The sequence below is a fragment of the Thunnus maccoyii genome, chromosome 9, assembly GCF_910596095.1.
Source record: "Thunnus maccoyii chromosome 9, fThuMac1.1, whole genome shotgun sequence".
Classification (NCBI taxonomy): Eukaryota; Metazoa; Chordata; class Actinopteri; order Scombriformes; family Scombridae; genus Thunnus; species Thunnus maccoyii.
The window spans coordinates 5,781,952-5,799,646 of NC_056541.1; the positions used below are offsets into that span (position 1 = coordinate 5,781,952).

The following is a 17,695-nucleotide window of genomic DNA, read 5'->3' on the forward strand; positions in this document are numbered from 1 at the left end:
CACATGTACACATGTAACTGCTCATACATGTATTGGGACTATATTATTGATTGAAATGCCGTCTTTGGCATGAAATGCTGAAACTCAACCAACCCAGTTTAATCCCAGTGCTTCTCTCCTGTTTTTTCTTCTCACTTGTTTCTCTCATGCTTTTGTGTGTGCATGCTCCAGTGCTATGAAACCAATAAAGCCTGTCAAAATGTATGACCTTTGACTTTCTATTTCAGAGCCGAGATCAAGATGGTGACCCTAGCAAGCACCCATGGGCCAAGCCAGGGTCAGTAAACCCTTTTTAGTGTGTATATATAATGACCTGATGTGGTGTTTGCACCTGGACTCTCTGTATTGAAATACTGATCAGTGCATTTTGGTATTTGTTTATTTTGTGTGTGTGTGTGTGTGTGTGCGTGCGTGCGCACGTGTATGCATGCATGTGTGTGTGTTTGTGTGTTTACAGGGGAAACACACCGTTTGGCATTGACAGCATGCCAGACCTCCGCAAGAGGAGGCCCATTCCCCTTGTTAGTGAACTGGTGAGTAAATATCACTCAATATCTGCTCACTGACTTTTTAATTTTGGCCTTCATTGAACCTTGACTTTTTTAATTCATTAAGTGAAGTTTCACTCCTTTATGAGCAAAAGCACAAGGCTCAAAGTCCTCTACAGATTGGCAGATCTTTAGACAGCTGAGAAACCAGTGTATCAGGGCAATTAGAAATGCTAAGTCATGTAATTTTGTTAATACCCTGTCCAATTGTAATATTAATCCAGCAAAATTTTGGAAAACAATTGAGGCACAAAATCATGGTCATGCTTACTCCCTACATAATCATCTCTCTCGATTCTGTCCTTGTCTCAGAAAAAGAACAAACTTGTGATATTTTTAATAGTCATTTTATTTCTTCTGGTCAACTGTTTGAAAAACCAACTCTATCTACAATTGCCTCAGTTGAGAATGGGTGCAGTGTAATAGCAATCGCCCTTTTGGGGAAACATTTTCCCTTAGAGAGTTCTCTGTTGAGGAAATATTTGATGCTATGGTGTCAGATGACCCAAAAAAGGCAATTGGAGCAGACTTTTTGAATGTGAGCCTCCTACTTTTGGCTGCAGCTATTATAGCTTATCGTTTAACACATATTTTTAATTTCACTCTTGTATCCAGGAATATTCCTAAAGTGTGGAAAGCAGCACATGTCTTGCCTCTGCATAAAGGCAGTGACACTACTGACCCAAATAACTACCGCCCAGTCTCCAAAGTGTCATGTTTAGCCAAAATCTTAGAAAAGCTCATCGATAATCAAATGTGTCACTTTCTATCTGAGCACTGCATTTTAAACCCCCATCAGTCTGGTTTCAGATCTGGACATAACACTTTGACAGCACCACGTAAGGTAGTGAATGATATATCTGTTCTCTGGGTAAGAAGTAGTGTTGCATTGCCCTGTTCATTGATTTGTCTAAAGCATTTGACACAGTGGATCATACTCTTCTTTTGGACAGACTTAGATCAGTTTGTTTTGACACAAATGCATGTAACTGGTTTCACAGTTATCTTACTGGCAGAACTCAAGCAATAGTTGTGGACGGTCATCAATCTGGTTTCCTTGAAGTTACAAAAGGGGTGCCACAGGGCTCAATACTAGGTCCTATCCTGGTCACATTGTACATGACCTGGACTCATTGGTTTGTAACAGCTCTATTCGTTATTATGCTGACGACACAGTTATTTACTCATCGGCGCCCTCAATTGACAAAGCTTTTGTCTTATTTAAAGTCAGATTTTTTGGCTATTCAAAAGGCTCTGATTAAACTTAAGCTTTTACTAAATCAAGATACAACAAATTACATGGTATTCACCAGATCCCAAATAAACAATCCTTTAAGAAAGTTTAAGAAATAAGCGGTGCCTCTCTTTTAACAGTAGGTTGCAGATTTTACAGGCAACATTTTTATCAGTGCTTGACTATGCAGATGTCATTTACATGCATGCCACTGCCCATACCCTCAAGCCTTTTGATGCTGTATATCACAGTTCTCTTAGATTTATTACAGGTGACGGTTTTAGAACCCATCATTGTATCCTTTATGAGAAGGTCGGGTGGAAATCACTTACCACTCGAAGGGAACAACACTGTCTTTTTTTTTTTATACAAAGCCATCCTAAATAAGCTACCATTATATTTATCATCATTTTTAAGACTTAGAAATACGGGATACCATACTCATTTACAAGAATGCATTACCTTGGATATCCCATATATGAATACAGAACCGGGAAAAATTGCATTCAGTTATTGTGCTCCTCATAGGTGGAATAAGCTTGAGGGCTCCCTTAAATTAGTCAAAATGTCAACCTTAGAACAGTTTAAGATTCTCTTGAACAATTTATTATATAATGAATGCTCTTGTATTTCTTAAGGTGACTGCTTTGTCCCTCTGTAATGTAGTTATTTTAATGTGTTTTTTAATGGGGTGTTTTTGTATTTTGTAAGTCATTTGTCTTGTGTTTATGATGTATTTATGTTTTTTGTATAAAATTGTTGATTTTTACACTTTTTACACTTTTTGTTATATGGCCTGTTTTGGTTGTGTATTTACAGGGCACCGTTGTGAATGAGATCTTTGCTCTCAATTGGTTTCCCCTGTTTAAATAAAGGTTATTTATCTATCTATCTATCTTAAATTAAACAAAAGTTGAATTTGGGCATCTACCAAATTCAAAACACTGGTGAGTACTGACTGAAAAAGGAAGGAAGCAATTTTGTTCTCATCTAAATTCTAAATAATAATAACTGTATTTGTATAGCACTTCTCAAAATCACAAGATTACAAATTGCTTTAACAATAAAACATCTCTGGAGCAATAAAAGACTATGGAATACAATAAGGCAAGAATAGGACAATCAGGTAAAAACACCTAAAAAACCCTCCATGTGCATAGAGATACAGAGACACACTGATATGACTGATATCGATCATAAAACCAATCATAGCTTTCATTTTTCTTAACTTAATTCTTCTTTTGTTTTGTTTTATATACCAGAAACAAAATTATTAATTGTGTTGGTTTTTCTATGCTGCTGAGTTGCCTTTTGTACCTTGTTAGTTTTTGTTTCTCTTTGCACTAGATGCTCCATCACTTTGGTTATGGATTTCAGATGTAATTACTTGTTAACTTTTGCTCCGACATTGGAAGAGGCAGTGAAAAGAAATGTTAATGAGCTGACTGAGTGACACAAGCGTTTTACATTTCAATTTCAGCTAATTTGTTTATGACATAAGAATTATTACCTGCAGATCACATACAGTACAGGATACAGTGTTTCCCCTATAATTGTACAGGCCTGGTGGGCCGCCAGGCCAATGAGAACCCCCACCAGGCCAAAAAAAGTAACGGAGAAAGGTGTGACCATTGACTTTCTCCTGAGTTTTGCTCAGTGCATCCCCCACTTCTGAGGCTGCCACCACTACCCCAAAGCAGTCAACCTGGGGGAAACACTGGGATAAAATCATGAAGGGGTACTTCTGCAGTGGCACCCGCTGTGTAATAATTAGTTTTCAAGCACTGAATAACTGGATTCAAGGTGAAAGCTACTGATCCTCTCAGAGGGGAAGCTGTTTGTTTGTCTCTAACCTTTTCTTTCTTTTTGTTCTTTTTCCCTGCACATGTTGTCTCCCTCCCTTCGTCGACCCTTAGGCTATGGTGAGTAAAAGTGAAATTTAAGCTGTTTTGTTTTACCATTGGTTTGATGGGCTTCATCCCACACTTACTAACGGTCCTGATTTTAGCAAAGCATGTTGATCTGCACTGTGTGGAGTTTCCTTGTGTAGGTTGTACGAGCACAAAGACACACACATACAAATATTAGTCATTGTTTACCTGTATTTCAAAATGGTGTTCTGACAAACACAAAAAAATCCGTCAGTTCTCCTCGATGCTTTCAGCTTTCCCTCTACAGATTGATGCCTATAGAGAGCGAGAGGCCTTTTCTCTAATTGGTGTTTTAGCTACAAGCCCTATATTTAACAGGTTGTTCTCGCTGTGATTGAGCAAGTCAGCAACTTAATTATTTGAGAAAACAAACTTGGCTCTCTATACAAACAAATGCTGATAAATGTTCCAGTAATTAGTGTCTCTCTCTCTTTAGTCTCACATTTACTTTGAAGTACTTTAAGGAAGCTGAGACATACATCCACAGGCTTTTGCCTGTCACCTGAGTGGTTAGAACTCTGAATATTCAGTCGTTGAGATCTAAGAGACTTGAATCGTCTGATTAAAAGAAACTTGTCTCCTTTGATTTGAAGTGGATCCTCCAGAGTGAAGGTCATATTCTCAACAGCAGGAGCCTGAGTGAGGTTTAAAAAGAGATTTGCAGGCTGGAGAACAATCTAGTTTATCTTCAGTAAGTTAAGCATATCAACTTACACAATTCATGAAATGAAGGAAAAAGAGACGGGAGGGAGATATGAGCAAACACAAAACTGTGCAGATAAAACTGAAATCCCATCACAGCCCGAAGGCGCAAAAGAAAAAAAAAAAGCAAACAATGACGAAAATCTCAACACAGGCAGGCTGTGTTGGGCTTGAACCCAAAGCACATGTCAGCAGGCAGCAGCTCCAACAGCTCTAAAGGCTCGAGCCACACAACTACAATTCAGTGCAGTGAATAATATTTATAGCAGCAGACCCCAGCTGGAGTGTCTCCAACACAACGTTCATAGAGTCGGGGAAACTCATATTCATCAGACTAGTTACATGGTCTTTCTGACTTACGTTTCTTGCAAGCTTGTTAAAATTTGGAATTAATTTTTTATATGATTTATTTTTTGGGATGTATGAATTGGAGTGGTTTTATTCCCAATGTATAACAATGAAGTGATCTGTTTACATGATGACTGTATAAGCGCATATATGTAACCATGGTAACATGCACAATAACAAGTAAGTTACATGGAGCCCAGTCAAAACAGCACTTTGCTGTGCTTTTGTCAGTCTTTGTATTTCAGAAGTTCCTCATCAACAGTCAGTGAAACGTAGTGAAATAATAAAACATGTTGTTTTTCTCGTTATAACTAGATAAATTATCTCATTATAACAAGTTATTATAAATAATTTTCTCATTATGGAGCAAACATTTTTTGTCATTGTAGCATCAATATGCTGCCGTAATGATCATATATAGTATGTATTTAAGTGTTGATTTATTGGTAATATAATGTCACCCAGTCGCCTGCATCTTTCCCATCTTTACATCACATAATGGAATTAAGTCGTGGACTTGACATTTTCATAGTTGTGTGCAATTTGCAATGTCAAATAAACTAAACTAAATACACAAACTATCCTACCAAAACTCCTGATTGCACTTCATTAAAACAGTTTCTTAAAGCGAATAGATAGTAAAGTTTACTTATATAGCACATCTCACAGGCACCAGTCACAAAGTGCTTCACAGTCAAATAAATAAAACAAAGATAAAACATAAATACCACATGCTACCTTTTATTCTCCTTATACTTGCTTCCACTAGGACAGTCTGTAAAAACCCATCTGTCTGAACAGATGGGTTTTTAACTGCTTTTTTAAAAAGTCCGATTGCCGACTAGAATGTACAATCTCCCCAAGTCTTAAAACATGTCTGAGGTACACTTAAAGACCCTGGTTAGAGGACAGAAGAGCTCAGATTGTGGTGTGAGGGTACAGAAAGTCCAAGATATAACGTGAAGCCTGGCCATGTAGGGCCATTCTAAAATTAACAGGAAGCCAGTGCAGAGAAGTTAAAATAGGTGTAATGTGTGACCATCTGTTGGATCGTGTTAAAAGCCTAGCAGAAGAATTTTGGTCTGTTTGTAAATGGTCCAAGGAAGATTTATTAAAGCAGGTAAAAAGAGAATTACAGTAGTCCAAATGTGATAAGATAAAAGCATGTATTAGCATCTCCATGTCAGCTCTTGACACAACAGATCTGAGTTTGGCTTTGTTTCTTAAGTGACAGAAACATGATTGAGTCCGTGTCCTAATATAAGCATCAAAACTCATGGATTGGTCAGAAATCACACCAAGATTATGCAGACGACACTGAGAAGATGAGGATAAGGCAGAGAGGGAGGTTCTGGAGAGGATGTGTGAGATGTAAACAGTCAGTCATGTGGAGAGGTTACCTTTGTTAACATGCGTGTTGCAGGTCAACTGCAAGCATTCTGCTACCAAGCCTGTTTGGGTGGACTCTGTCAGCTGTGAAGAGGGAGAAGCAATCCCAAAACATATCAAAATTGTCAATAAAACTTATATTGTGAGCTCTGCAGGCAGACTGGGGCCAAGTGTGGAGGCTAAGGATTCTGCTGAAACACTCTGCTCCACCGGCCAGTGTGGGGATGGGACCAGAAATAAAGACAGATTTTCCACAACTTTTTAGAAAGTTAAAAAGGTCATTAAAAGATACAGTATATGAGCTGATGAATCACAGAGTGCTCTAAAAGTAAATGGAAGTAATCAGTTTAACTTAATGATAACTGACAGCATGCGTTAGTGAGTCGCCGTGAATGGAGCCACTTTGGGTAAAAAAATAAAAAAGACATCTATTTAAAGTGCTGCTGTAGGATAAAAACTGTATTTAAACTTCAGTATTTTGTTCATGCTGGAGATGAAGAGAGGCAGGCAAAGTTTTGTCCAAACATCCTGCCACAGCAAATCCACACTGACACTCCTCTCTCCACTGAAATGATACAAAACACTACAGAAAATAAGATGTCATAGGGATCCATGACAGCAAAGCTTTAACATAGGCTGTACTGTCAGGCTATGTATGCACCTTTCAGCTGTAGTATATGGAAAATAAAAATACTCTTGGCAGATATTTAGTATTTTTAAGTATCTAGACTGGGATCAGGGGCAAAAATACTCCACTAAACATCCCTAATTAGAACACATTTGTAGAAATACAAGCATGTGTGAGCGTTTGTCTTCAACGAGAGAATAAAGGAGAGATGTATGACATGTTTTTTGATACTGTGTTCAAAGGTAGTAAGTGAACAAATGTGTGTGTTTTCCGTGTGATATCAAGCTTGTACAACCTTCAAAGTTAAAAGACCCCAACATCACACAAAGAATTGATTTCCTGAATTTTTTACTGTAAGTTTTCTTTTGCTTTTACTTTTCTACTCACATTGTGTGTGTGTGTTTTCTTTGTGGCTGTTTATCTCTGATGTTTTGTTTCTCTCTATGTTTTCTAGTCTATGATACAGTCCAGGAAAGCTGGACTCGCCCACACATTGGCCACACGGACCTCCCTGAAAGACGAGGAGCTTGTGAGTGCCCAGATACCAATGAAACACACACACACACACACACACACACACACACACACACACACACACACACACTGAAGCTATGATTTCATTGTTAGCTGTAGGAACACTAGCTGTCACCCTGATGCCAGCTAATGCGGATCCACATAAACCTAAAAACTTACATTTACCCACAGTCTTTCACACATGCCTTTTCACACTTTTTCACCAACTGTCATTATATAGTCATATTGTTAAAATGTTGGTTGGGCATCCAATTTACTGTGGCTCTGAATTTTGCTGAGTCAGCCTCGGGGTAGCTTCAAATTTTAATGGAGCCAGTAGCCGCAAGGCTCCCCTGACTGAATGAGGTTTCAGGTTTGTTTATTATTGTTTCTTTTGTGCCTTTCGTTCTGTACTCTGTCAAGTCATGACAGTGATTACATTTTATAAAATGACACGTTAATTATTCACGTTGATGAAATAGGTCACAAATAACAACCAAGCAAATTGCCCCATGGCCTCAAACCCTTCAAATCCCCCGGTTCACGGTGAGGTAATTAGTTTGTGGTAATTTGAGTAATTTATTTTAAACTAAAATGGAATTAAAGCGACTCCTGCATCTGTATCTAGATATGAGGTCCTGTCTTGCAGTGGGGCTGTGTGACAAAATGTTTAATATTCCTGTTGGTATGCTTACATGGTGAATATTCATATTTAAAAACCATAGCTCATATTTTGCCCCAGGGCCCGCTAGAAGGTAAATCCAGACCATAAACTTACTGCTTCATCAAAACTGAAAACTTACAGTACATAAATATATCCACAACCTTCAACTATGTGCTTTGTTAGCTCCAGACCCTATCAAATATACAGATCGACACTGCACATACAAAATGCAGAGCAATATCAACGTTCGTATAGATCGGCAATGTTAGCTGTTCCATTATCAGACTGTATTAACAGATGAAAGTAGCATTTCTGCTGCCTCATGAACATAGACAGCAGATATTCTCTTTTATTAGGTGTTGAATCCTTGTATAAAACATTAAAAATGTGATGACTTCAAAATGAGTGCTTTCAGCCATCCATACAGTAACAATGGTAGAAACTGTGTTGGAAATACTATTATTTATAAAGGGGGTTTTTAAAGTTACAGAATGCTTTACAGTGATAAGGAAAGTAAATCATGAGTAATTAAATCAGGTAAAGGCACAGGTCGGAAAAATAAAGTCAACAGCTAATAACAATTGGAGCAACACAAGTCAGATCAATAAAACGGAGCAAGACAGAATGAAACCAAAGCCAGAGATGACAAAAAAAGTAAGTAAAACTAAAAGCAATGAAACCCACAAAGGGATGCTACTATTAACTATACTACCATTGCTACCATAAGAATAAGACAGGAAAAATGATAATATTCACTCACATGCCCAAATACACATTTTGTGTTTATCAAATCATACTGGGCTGCCAGTCAAGGTGTCCTTTCATGCTGTGGAGATGTGTTCACCTCCTCCCACAGTCCTCCTACACGAGACCATGAGCAGAATTCAGTTCATGCGAGGGGAAGCCAAGGATTATGAAAAAGATTCTGCATAATCTTAGCGGTAGCCACCATGAAATTACCCTTTTATGAGTCTTTCACCTTTTAGTTGCTTTTATAGTCACTAGTTCATTTGTAAGAGCGCTTTTTTAATTTTTTTTTCGTCTTCTGCCCTCTATACCACCTACACCCTCTCTGTTTGGCTGTATTTGTGTCAATTACCTCGTGTCCTCTGTCCTGTCTTGTTGTGTTCTCACTATCCATACTCACCTCTTTTTAACACTTCATCCCACACTTTCCTTTGTCACTCTCTATCGTGTTGCCTTCTTCTGGTCTGTACTTTTCCTCGGATAACTTCTTAAACCTCTCATGCCCTTTTCTCTCACCCTGATTCTCTTATTGCTCCGTTACCCCCCGACCTATGTCCCAACTTTCCTTACTTTGACTTTTTCCTTCTTGTCTTTACTCCCACAGAAAAACCATGTGTTCAAGAAGACGCTGCAGGCTCTCATCTACCCCATCTCTTGCACCACACCCCACAACTTTGAGGTCTGGACCGCCACCACGCCCACATACTGCTACGAGTGCGAGGGACTGCTGTGGGGCATCGCCCGGCAGGGTATGCGCTGTGCTGAGTGCGGGGTCAAAGTGCACGAAAAATGCCAGGAGCTGCTGAACGCTGACTGCCTGCAGAGTGAGTACTGAGAATTGAACTAGAGCTGCAACAATTAGTCGATTAATTGATTAGTTGATTGAATGAAAATTAATCAGTGACCATTTTTGATAATCAATTAATCATTTTGAGTCATTTTTTAAGAAAAAAATGCTAACATTCTCAGGTTCAAGCTTCTTAAATGTGAATATTTTCTGGTTTCTTTAGTCTCCTATGATAATAAACTGAATATCTTTAGGTTGTGGTCTATTGGTCAGGACTAAACAAGACATTTTATGGACCAAACAACTAATCAACTAATCAAAAAAATAATCAACAGATTAATTGATAATGAAAGTAATTGTTAGTTGCAGCCCTATATTGAACAATATGATAGAACAAGTGTCCTGTGTTAGTGTAGTTGTTACCATATACAGAAAACGTTTTTGTAATTTTGTATTTATTGTTGCTACCTGCAGTTGAGCGAGTGGACTGACTGAAAAGTCTGCCACAAATGATGCAGTTCTGTGCTGTTGAGATCGGAAAAATGACTGGCCTTATCAGAAATTAGCTTTTGAATGCAATGCTCTTCTACAGCTGTGTCCCCGGAGCTTCCAACAGTTAAGCTGAGCTTTGACAAAAAAAAAAAAAAACCTCATCATCCACCCTTCTCTTCTGTTGTTCCCTCCTCCCTCGTCATCTTCAGGAGCGGCTGAGAAGAGCTCAAAGACGGGGGCGGAGGACCGGACGCAGCACATCATCATGGCCATGAAGGACAGGATGAAGATCCGTGAGAGAAACAAGCCTGAGATCTTTGAGGAGATCCGGAAGGTGTTCAACATCTCCAAGATGCTCCATGCCCAGCACATGAAGAGCGTCAAGCAGAGCGTCCTGGACGGTACCTCCAAGTGGTCGGCCAAGATCACCATCAACAGTACGTCCAGTGGCTTTTTAACTTTGAAACAGAAGACGTGTGAATAGTTACTGAAATACCAAATCTAAAGGATAGCTTTACCTTTATTAGTTGTATTCTATTAGTTATCATTACAGTGTTTTCTCTGTCTCTCTCTGTTTTGCTATTACCACTTTGCGTATTTAGCTTTTACTCTCTTTATTCTTGTAACTGTTGACAGATGCAGCACAGTACAGCACAAAAACATAATCAGAAAATTGAGAAAAATCATTTGAAAGTGTGATGATGCCTCCAAAAACCCCATATTTATAAACGCTGACCTTAAAACATGATCTACAGTGAAGAACACCAGAAATCTTTCCAACCTGTCTCCTCTCTTAGTTCTCTTTTTCCTGTCTCCCCCTCGTCTAAGTCTCTCCGTTGTTACTAATGCACCTGCTCCATCTTAACAGTGTCCAAAAAGGCTTGTAGCAACAGGATACTGTGTGTATGTGCGTCCGCACTTGTTCAGTGTGTATAACACTCATAGCTCTGTGTGAAGTCAATCTGCAGAGCGGATTCAAGGTTACATCGCCTTTTTACTCTCACCGCTTGCTTCAGCCACTTTGCTGAGCCTGCTGAGGCATGAAATTTGTAACAATAAGTGGTGTGTGCAGCAGGATAAAATCATCAGGTTCTTAGAGTTATATAAATACAATAAAAACAGTTTTTCAGCAGATGGAAGGCTTTTTGCTGTCAGTCAGATATCAAAAGAGATCCATGTGGTGAGGCACATTTTGGTATTTTCCTCAGCTATTAATAACTTTATGAAGGTGGCAGAAAGTTAGAAAAGCAGTTTTGTTGCACATTCAAATCCCAGATTGATGTTGGAAAAGGTGGGATGGCACAACTCATACGCCCTCGAGGAAACTGAAGAAAACTATACAGTTGTCACCGACAACTGTGAAAACCCGCAGCTGTGTGAAAGTGAAGCAAAGTGTCGCTGAACAAAAGCATGTCAGGTTTCCCCAAATAAATATCCAAAAAAAGATTCACCTATCCCACATTTATGAAAGTTTCTCCTTTTCTCTGACAGTCTTTTCTGAAATGAGGAGAAACTTTAGCTGTTAAGAATTAAGATAAATTCACTAATTTGAACAGACGAGCGTCCCCACCTCCCCACCTCTCTGCTTTCTCCCCCTTTGCCAAACATCATCAAGATCGCTGCTGTTACCAAAGCAACCAGACACATCACACCATATAGTGGCAGCAGTGTTGCCATGGCAGCCATCACACCTTGTCTCCCTGATCACCAGTGATGAGCTCCATTAAAGAGGAGATACTGGGACCGACATTCATCTGGCTCTTTGTTGAAATTCATTCATGGTCAGGTGACAACCATCGTCACTCGGTGTCATTCTGCTTGTCAAGATCAGCCACATGTTCACAGATTCTGCACATTTTTCGATTTGCTATTAAAAGATTTTCAAAAAGGTTTCACTATAAAATTTAGAATTGCAATTCTAGCTAAAGGGATCAAACATTTCAAAATACTGGTTTGGTACGGAGTATTAGGTTCACTGGGGGAAAAGTCATAATCTGAGATTTTTTGAGAATAAAGTTGAAAATTAACGAGAAAATAAATGTGAAGCAGCAGCTGCAGACAGCTGAGACAAGAATGCAGTCATAGCATCTGAAAATGATTAAAGCTTGACTTGACTTTATGCAAATGATATGAAAAACAGCCAGAATTAACTGTCATTACTCTGGTGATAATGTGCTGAAATGGCAGTTTCTCATTCAGACCGACACAGTGGCAAAACCATCTTAAGTGACATGTTCAGGACTGTGGATGAGTCAAAATTTAGAGAACCAGCTGTGTGTTGCTCTTTATTAGAGTTGGGATGGATGTACATTTGCCAAATGAGCCACTAGTCTTCATCCTTGAAGACTCTTCTCTAAGAGAACAGAAACAAACTGTTTGAAAACATTTCTGATACGGCATAAATCTCACCTTTGTGGGGCTCACTGTCCACACAGATGTTAACTTGCTCACCTCCGATAAAGTGCAGCGCTCCTTGAAGTCTTTTACAACCTAATCGATAAGTATATGACATTCTGCTCATGAAGCATCCTATTCTATTATGACTTTTTCCCCTAAATATTCTAACTTTTATTTGCAAAACATTACAACTTTATTCTTTAAATATTACAACTTTTTTTTGTGATATTATGATTAAATTTTCAAAATCTTTTCTCTAATGTGGCCACTTGTAACCTCTTTCAAAAGAAAATGTCAGTTTCCATGCAGAGATACTGTAAATGAGACCAACCCTGATATAGTTTTACTGTGACTCACTCGTTTTCAGATATCCTACTTTTGTCATAGAGAACAGTACAATATTATGTTCACACAAAGCAACTGTTGTCTCATCGAACAAAGTAAAGAAAATACTTAACAAACATTCTCTCAAAGGCGTTAATAAATCATTTAAGGCATAAATGATCTGAAAGAAATTCAGACGTACTTTAAAGTCAGTGTCAGTGTTATATATAGAAGCCAAGTGGCGATTGAACTCGTCGTGGACTGACAGGAGAAGCTCTTTGAAGAATCTGTTGATTTCATTAGGGAGTATCTCTAACTATTAATATTCAAAACTTCCTTTAGCACAGATGAGATGCTTCAGTGACCGTCATTGACTGAACTGATAGCAATGATATTACAGGGACCGATGGGCGTGATTGTTTGTTTTTCTGACTTTTCAGTGCACCGGAGAAACCGAACACCTGGCTGTTTGTAGTTTCCAAATTACAAAAGGATAGTTTTTGGTCTTTCAGAACATGCCTTCCATTTGTACGTACAGTATGAACATAGGTAGGCAAATATGTAAGTAAGTACATAAGAATGTATGTAAAAATGAGCAAGGTAGAAAAAGTTTGTCCCGATTTCAACCTCTGCATTGGGGCCCTCACACTCTTCCTGTGCTCTCCTTAAACTAGTCATCTTATAGTCCTCTTAAGGGCAACACACGGCGGCGTACAAAGTGCATCAAAGCATTTATTGTTTTTTCTGTGCAAGCACGTCATTCGTCAACCTGCAATGACACTCATCAACGTGTCAGGGTTTGCTGCTGTCCTTTTTCCTAATGTTGACGCACATCAGTGCTCCATAAAAATAGCAATTTTATCACATTTGCTCCATGGATTGGGACAGCCTGGCTACTGAACCCTTCTGTCTGGCACTAGCACTGGCCACCATAGACTAATAAAACATGCATCTGCCAGACAATGCTGAGGTCTTTTATGAGCCTGTGGTGGCCGATGCTCTCCTTGTTTGCAGTTGTGTGTTGGGGGGAGCAGGTTGACGGTAGCGGATGCCAACAGACTCAACAAACTGAAGGCCAGTGATGGTGTGTGGGGGCGGAGCTGGTGGACTCTCTGGCGGCAGTGCCAGAGAGCAGGATGCTGTCCAAGTTACGTGTCATCTTGGACTATGTTTCAAACCCACTCCATGACGTGCTGGTCAAGCACAGGAAGTACAGTCAGTGCAAGACTGAGATGCACCACAGGGCGCCACAGGAAGTCATTCTTGCCTCTGGCCATCAAACTTTTCAACTCCTCCCTCAGAGTGTCAGACACTCTGAGTCAACAGACTGGCCCTTTGGACTTATTTCAACCCTGTCAGCAGCTTCCCCATCGTTAATAATTTATATATTGCAATACTGACTTAACAGTACAATTATTTTGTGCAATAATTCAACTGTGCAATACTCTTGTGTATATTTATACTGCATTAATACTGTATATTTCTACTAATATTTCATATTATTTATATTATTCTGCTTTTTAATACCTTTATATCCCATTTATAAGCCTTATTACTGACATTGTTTTTATATATTGTAGTATGATGCAGATATTTTTACATATTTCTTGGTTTTCTATCTTCACTTTGCAACTTTTCCTGCATGCATAACTTTATATTGCATCACATTACATTCCTACATTTTCCAGACGTTTGCATTTGCATAGATGTCGCTCAGCCTCCTCTGTCTTTAGCTGTAGCTCAAGACTGCAGCTATAAATAGTTACACTCATCAGTATCTGTTGCAGATCTCACATTCCTTCTCACCTGGATTAAAGTGGCAGCGAGGGTGGCAGGAATCAAATTGTCCTTCGGTTAAACAACCTTCACGGTGCCTGTCGGGCTTACGTCTAAAAGAAATGTGTCCAGACTCAGTTCATAAGCTTTGTAATCTCCATCTATCAAATCGGTTTTCTGCCCCTTTGAATCAGACAGACAGTCTTCAAGGCAAACACATTTATTGTGTTAATGCTGTCTGGGCCAAAGTGTCACAGAAACCGCTCCTTATTTTCATTTGTTGATTTGTTATTTTGACAGAGTGGAGCTCAAACAATATGCCAAATACAAAGTGAAGAATAATGAAATTCTTAATTCATCAAAGCATTTTAAAAAATCACACTCAAATTTAAGTGCACTTTGTCTATTATGACAGTTTTTTCCCTTTAAAGCCAGAGCTTGTCACAAGTCCAAGTCATTTTAGAGAATCCTTTGACCACTTGTTGCACTTAAGTCATTTTGCGATAAACGTTGTTATCCAACATCTGCCTGTGAGTCATAAGAATTGTGTTACGAGGCTTTGCATAACTATGTGGGTGATATCTTGTGTTATGGTGTGTGTGTGTGTGTGTGTGTATGTGTGTGTGAATGAGACATAGAAACATGATGGTAATGAGTAGGTGTTTGTTGTTCTTATGCAATTTTCATAGTCATTCTCTCTATTTTTGTGTGTGTGTTATCAGTTTTGAGTGCGCAGGGTCTCCAGGCCAAGGACAGGACAGGCTCAAGTGATCCGTATGTCACCATCCAAGTCGGCAAGACCAAGAAGAGAACAAAGACCATCTATGGCAACCTGAACCCAGTCTGGGAAGAAAAGTTCAGCTTGTGAGTTCAGCTTGTTAGTTTCTTTTCAGCTGTAGAGCTCAGCTGGACGTCCATCAAAGTGCAGTGAAACTGTCAGAGTCACGGTCACCTCGCGTTAGTGTAAGAGAGTTTCAGATTCTTACTTTAAAGGCCCTGCACACCCATTGTGAAACTACACAGGTGATTTTTTACTTATTTTCACCGATTAGACCTCCTCTCAGGACTTTGTGGGCATGTACAGACTGACATCTCCTGCACTCTCCTGTTAGCTTTGTTGTGGAATATAGTACATGAAATCATACTTATTAGTACATGGAGTCCTGTAAAACACCTGTGAGAGTGTATGTGGCCTTCAAGTAAAAGTAGAAATACCTCAATGTATCAATATTATCAGCAAAATATGAAGTATCTAATTTAAAAGTACTAATTTTGCAGATCGGCCCCTTTTAGAGTGTTATATTATTATAAATGTATATATCGTATTTGTGTGATCCATTCACCTCCATTGTTTTTCATTGCATATATTATATAATTAAATTACTATTACAGATTTTTAACATATAAGAAGCATTTTGATGTAGTCAAGTGGAGGACAAGGTGGAGCTAATGTTAACTACTTTATATGAGAGCTCGTTGCAGATATATATATATATATATATATATATATATCTGTGTTTATATCAGCTGATAAACTGAAGTACAAAAAAGATATTTGAGACAGTCTCACCGATCTATGATTTCTCCACCAGAGAGTAGCGACGACTTTATTTTTTAACTGTAAAACATCCTTCCCAGTACCTTTCTTGGTCACAAGTGTTAAAAAAATGTATACTTTATGTTGTGTAAATATAATTAATATAAACTAATATATCATCTGATATTATAAACTGAAATATCAATATTGACTCAAAAATACTATATTGGTCAGGCTATACATGATATACTATTGGGTACTTTAATCTATAATGATGTTTTATATATTTTAAACTTATTACATGTTATGTAAGCAAAATTTTAAATGTAGTGGAGCAAAACATACAATACAAAAATCTAAATCGTAGTTAAGTACACTGTATTTGTGCTTGTACTTTCTAGGACAGTCACATTGTAATTTGTAATTTAAAGTACTAGAAAATTAAATAAAGTAGTTATTGTTAATATTCAAAAACGATTACACTGTTACACCATATCGCTTTTACTGGTAAACACGACATATCTGTTATCCCTGACAACCCTTCGATAAGAGCAAGGTTCTGTTTGCTTGATTCATGATGGGTTTTAAGGGTTTTTAATACTGTATTTACTGATCAAAGGATCTCTGATGTGCGCTGTGTAAACTGACCAAAAAATACAGGAAATACATCAGGCAGCATAGAAAAAGTAAAAAACACCAAACTTTTTTCTTTTTTTATAGTGAATATATTTAAATTTACCGTCTACTCCATCATACCCGTATCAGTTTATTCTAACTATCAGTCCCTTTTTTTCACAGCGAGTGCCACAACTCATCAGATCGTATCAAGCTGCGGGTTTGGGATGAAGACGATGACATCAAGTCTCGGGTGAAGCAGCGCCTGAAGAGGGAATCTGACGACTTCCTGGGCCAGAGCATCATCGAAGTCCGAACGCTGAGCGGAGAGATGGACGTCTGGTACAACCTGGGTACGTTGTCGTTCAGAACCACGAGATTATTTGTGTGTCTATGTGTGTGTTTGCTCATTAGCACAGCAGTTGGAGCTCTCACTGTTTTAGTTGTCGTCTTAGATCTGAATTCCAATTTAAGTTCAGAACTACAGTGAGTATCACTTCACAGTAATTGTTTGTAATTGTCTCCACTCACAGAAAAGAGAACAGATAAGTCGGCAGTGTCTGGTGCCATTCGTCTTCATATCAGTGTGGAGATCGAGGGAGAGGAAAAGGTGGCACCCTACCACGTGCAGTACACATGCCTTCATGAGGTAACACACAAACACAAACACAAATGTACTGCACACTTGTAATGGGGAAAACTTACCGCAGACATTAAGTAATAAGCTGTAAATAGGAAGTCTAGCAGTGACTGGCTTCTGGCTGTGTTCATATCTATCACAGATAAGATAAGCACTTTATTTGATTCTATAATAAAGAGGTGAAAACCAGTCGAGACCAACCGGAGAGGCAGCAAGATATGTCGTTTTTATTATAGTTTAACTGATAAAATACTTGAATAAATGATTTATTGAGTGTGTCAAATGTCCATCACAAGTTTATTAAGTTTCTTTTTAGTTTTGTTCATATCAGTTTTTGTCAACAAACCCAAAAAATATTCAAGTTACAAACACATAAAACAGACAAAAGAAGAAAATCCTCAAATTTGACAACCGGTGAATGAT

The 17,695-nt window shown here is 38.5% G+C and overlaps 1 protein-coding gene across 1 annotated transcript in view; it reads left to right on the forward strand.

Moving 5' to 3' along the window:
* Positions 1-17,695, forward strand: part of LOC121903738 (protein unc-13 homolog B-like) — a 202,444-nt gene that overhangs the window by 124,501 nt on the left and 60,248 nt on the right. Inside the window, exons 11-19 of the mRNA XM_042421073.1 lie at positions 228-277; positions 458-533; positions 3,699-3,704; positions 7,235-7,309; positions 9,309-9,528; positions 10,193-10,420; positions 15,203-15,344; positions 16,816-16,985; positions 17,166-17,281. Of these exons, the coding sequence (XP_042277007.1) occupies positions 228-277; positions 458-533; positions 3,699-3,704; positions 7,235-7,309; positions 9,309-9,528; positions 10,193-10,420; positions 15,203-15,344; positions 16,816-16,985; positions 17,166-17,281 (1,083 nt within the window). The remainder of the gene's footprint in view (positions 1-227; positions 278-457; positions 534-3,698; positions 3,705-7,234; positions 7,310-9,308; positions 9,529-10,192; positions 10,421-15,202; positions 15,345-16,815; positions 16,986-17,165; positions 17,282-17,695) is intronic.